The 3,107-nt window shown below is 43.7% G+C and overlaps 1 protein-coding gene across 1 annotated transcript; it reads left to right on the plus strand.

The window, feature by feature from the left end:
- The first annotated feature begins 848 nt into the window (after positions 1-848).
- LOC137624717 (uncharacterized) lies at positions 849-2,071 on the plus strand. Its single transcript, XM_068355670.1, has 2 exons — positions 849-1,189; positions 1,447-2,071. Exons 1-2 carry the CDS (start codon positions 849-851, stop codon positions 2,069-2,071), a joined length of 966 nt encoding a protein of 321 aa, XP_068211771.1.
- The last annotated feature ends 1,036 nt before the right edge of the window (positions 2,072-3,107 follow it).

Consider the following 3,107-nt stretch of genomic DNA (forward strand, 5'->3'; position numbering starts at 1 on the left):
CCAGTTTTTTCCCTGTTGGCCAAAACCCACTTGGCTACCTTTATGAAGGATCTTTTTTACTTCTTTCAGGCTCGAAGAGTCTGTAGGAAACATGTTCTCGCTTCCGCTACTATACATCATGAGACGAAGCGTCTCATTGATGCGTGTATTTTGGGTAAGGATCTGTTTCCCCAAAAATTAGTAAAGGAGATCTTAGATAAAGCAGCAGCCGAGAATAAGAGTCTTTCCCAGAGGTGGGGAATATCTCTAAAGAGAAAATTTACTCCTGGCGTCGGACCTCAACCAAAGAGGGTCCGTAAACCAACATATTTCAGGAGGACTTTCCCTCCTTCTCCAAATAGTGCTACTCAGAACGTCTTTGCTGTTCCTCCTCCGGTGACTTCACAGTCCCCAGCGTTCAATCCGAGATATGAACAAGGATCATCATCCTTTAGTTCCCCTAAGAGAGAAAGAGGAGGTAGAGTCCGCTCCAACAGAGGGGGTAGGTCAAGGAGTCGTGGTCTCCGAGACAGCTGGGGAAGTAGGGCACACATCTTCAGCCAAAACAATGAGGCTACTCCAGGAGGGGGGAAGGCTGAAATTGTTCAAGGACTGGTGGGCGTTCAGTCATTGGCATCATTTCCAAAGATCAGGAGATTTTTCCAGAAATCGACACCTCATCTGGAGCAATATGTGCAGGACCTGTTAAAGAAGAGAGTTATCCGTTGCACAAGATCTATGAAGTTTCAAGGTCGTCTGTTCTGCGTGCCAAAGAAAGATTCGATTATTCCTTGAACTATTCTCGACTTGTCCCATCTAAACCTGTACGTTCAGTGCGACAGCTTCTGGATGCTGACTATTTCGCAGATATGGACTTGTCTACCCAGGGGGCTTACACCGTCTCTATAGATCTTACTGACGCTTATTGGCATCTTCTGATAGGTCAACGCTTCTCCCCCTACCTTGGTTTCAGACTGGAGCGAAGGGCTTATGTATTCAGAGCAATGCCATTCGGGCTCAACATAGCACCGAGAATTTTCACGAAGGTTATAGACACAGTCGTTCAACAGTTGAGGGAAAAAGAGCTTCAAGTAGCGGCATACCTGGACGACTGGCTCGTGTGGGCTCCTTCAGCAAGGGAGTGCACAGAAGCAACATATCGCATTGTCAGGTTTCTGCAATCCCTAGGATTACAGATCAATTTCAAAAAGTAAAGACTGAACCCAGCTCAGGTTTTCCAGTGGCTGGGGATTCATTGGAACCTACAGTCGCATAACCTGTCCATACCTCCTTCCAAGAGAAAAGAAATCACACAGTCAGTGTGGTCTTTGATCAAGTTGAGAAGGACCACCAGGCGTTACCAGGAAAGGGTTCTGGGTTCATTACAGTACGCCTCCAGAACAAACCCTCTCCTCAAGATCAGACTCAAGGATACAAGCAAAGTTTGGAAGAATAGAGCCTCCACAGCTCTCCGCGATCATCAGAAGACGACCCCGGAGTTACTACGACGGCAACTTCGTCCGTGGTCTACTGCCAGAAGTCTTTTCAAGACAATTCCGTTGTGCTTTCCTCCTCCTGTAATGATTCTTCATACGGACGCCTCATTGGTCAGTTGGGGGGTCATACCCCACTCAAGAAAGTGCAAGGCAGTTGGTCTCAGAGATTTAAGCAATTTCACATCAATATTCTGGAGGCCGTGGCAGTCTTTTTATCCCTCAAAAAGTTACACTTGAAGAACAATATTCACATCCGGCTAGTCTTAGACAGCAAAGGAATAGTTCATTGCCTCAACAGGCAAGGGTCAAGATCTCCCCAAATAAATCATGTAATGTTCGCTATTTTATCGTTGGCTCAGAGGAAGAGGTGGCATTTGTCAGCTTCTCGCCTTCATGGAGTTCAGAATGTGATGGCAGACTCCCTATCTCGAACACATCCTCTAGAGACGGAATATTCTCTAGACAAAAAATCGTTCTCTTTCGTGCAGGAGTTATTCCCGGGTCTTCAAGTAGATCTGTTTATGAGTCTCAACAAGAAACTTCCTAGTTATGTGGCACCAAATATGGACCCGGTGACAGTGGCATGGATGCGATAAACATGAATTGGAATCGGTCGGAGAGAATTTATCTGTTCCTACCCTTTAATCTTTTCATGAAAACGTTGGACAAGCTTCGTTCGTTCAGGGGGACAGCAGCCCTAATTGCTCCTCTATAGCCAAAGAGGAACTGGTACCCTTTAGTGACGGAAATGAACCCCAGGTTGGTGCCTCTACCCAGCTCGAGTCTATCCCAAGAAGTATAGAGGAAGTCTGTCTTTGCTTCATCATGGAAAACGAAAATCCTTCATCTCATGATTTTTTTGCATTAGCCCTAGAAAAGAGGTTAAAAATTCAACAAGAAAAATTAGATTTTGCAGAAAATTATAAAACTTCCACTACTTTGAATCAGTATGAAACCTCATGGAAGAAATGTGTTCGATATGTGAAAGATAAAAATCCACCTTCTATAAGTATGGATTTTTGTTTAGGGTTTCTAATTGAATTACATGCAAAAAGTTTAGCATCCTCCACGATTTCGTCATACAAGTCGGGCTAGACCCATTTTATATGCCTTTGACATAGATTTTAACTTGGACCTCTTCAACAAGATTCCGAAAGCCTGTGCAAGGTTAAGACCAGCTACTACTCCGAAACCGATCTCCTTGTCATTGGATAAAGTGTTACAATTGACTTCGGAAATTGACAATCAAACAGCGTCTTTATGAGATTTATCTCAAAAAGAGATTTTCCTAATCGCTATGGGTTCTGGTGCTCGAGTTAGTGAAATTGTGGCTCTCTCTCAGGATGAGGGTCACATAGAATTTAAAGACAATTATGAAGTTAGTTTATACCCTGATCCTACCTTTTTGGCTAAGAATGAGCTTCCATCTAAACGTTGGGGACCGTGGAAAATAGTTCCCCTCATAAGTGATCTCGCTCTGTGTCCAGTGCAGTGTTTAAAAACATATCTTGACAGAACAAAGAATTTTAAAAGGGGTCAATTATTTAGAAGTGAAACGGTGGGATCAAAATTGTCTTTGAAACAAGTGAGAGCAAAATTGGCATATTTTATAAGAGTGGACCAGGCTAGCAT

This window comes from Palaemon carinicauda, chromosome 31 (assembly GCF_036898095.1).
Source record: "Palaemon carinicauda isolate YSFRI2023 chromosome 31, ASM3689809v2, whole genome shotgun sequence".
In the NCBI taxonomy this organism is placed as follows: domain Eukaryota; kingdom Metazoa; phylum Arthropoda; class Malacostraca; order Decapoda; family Palaemonidae; genus Palaemon; species Palaemon carinicauda.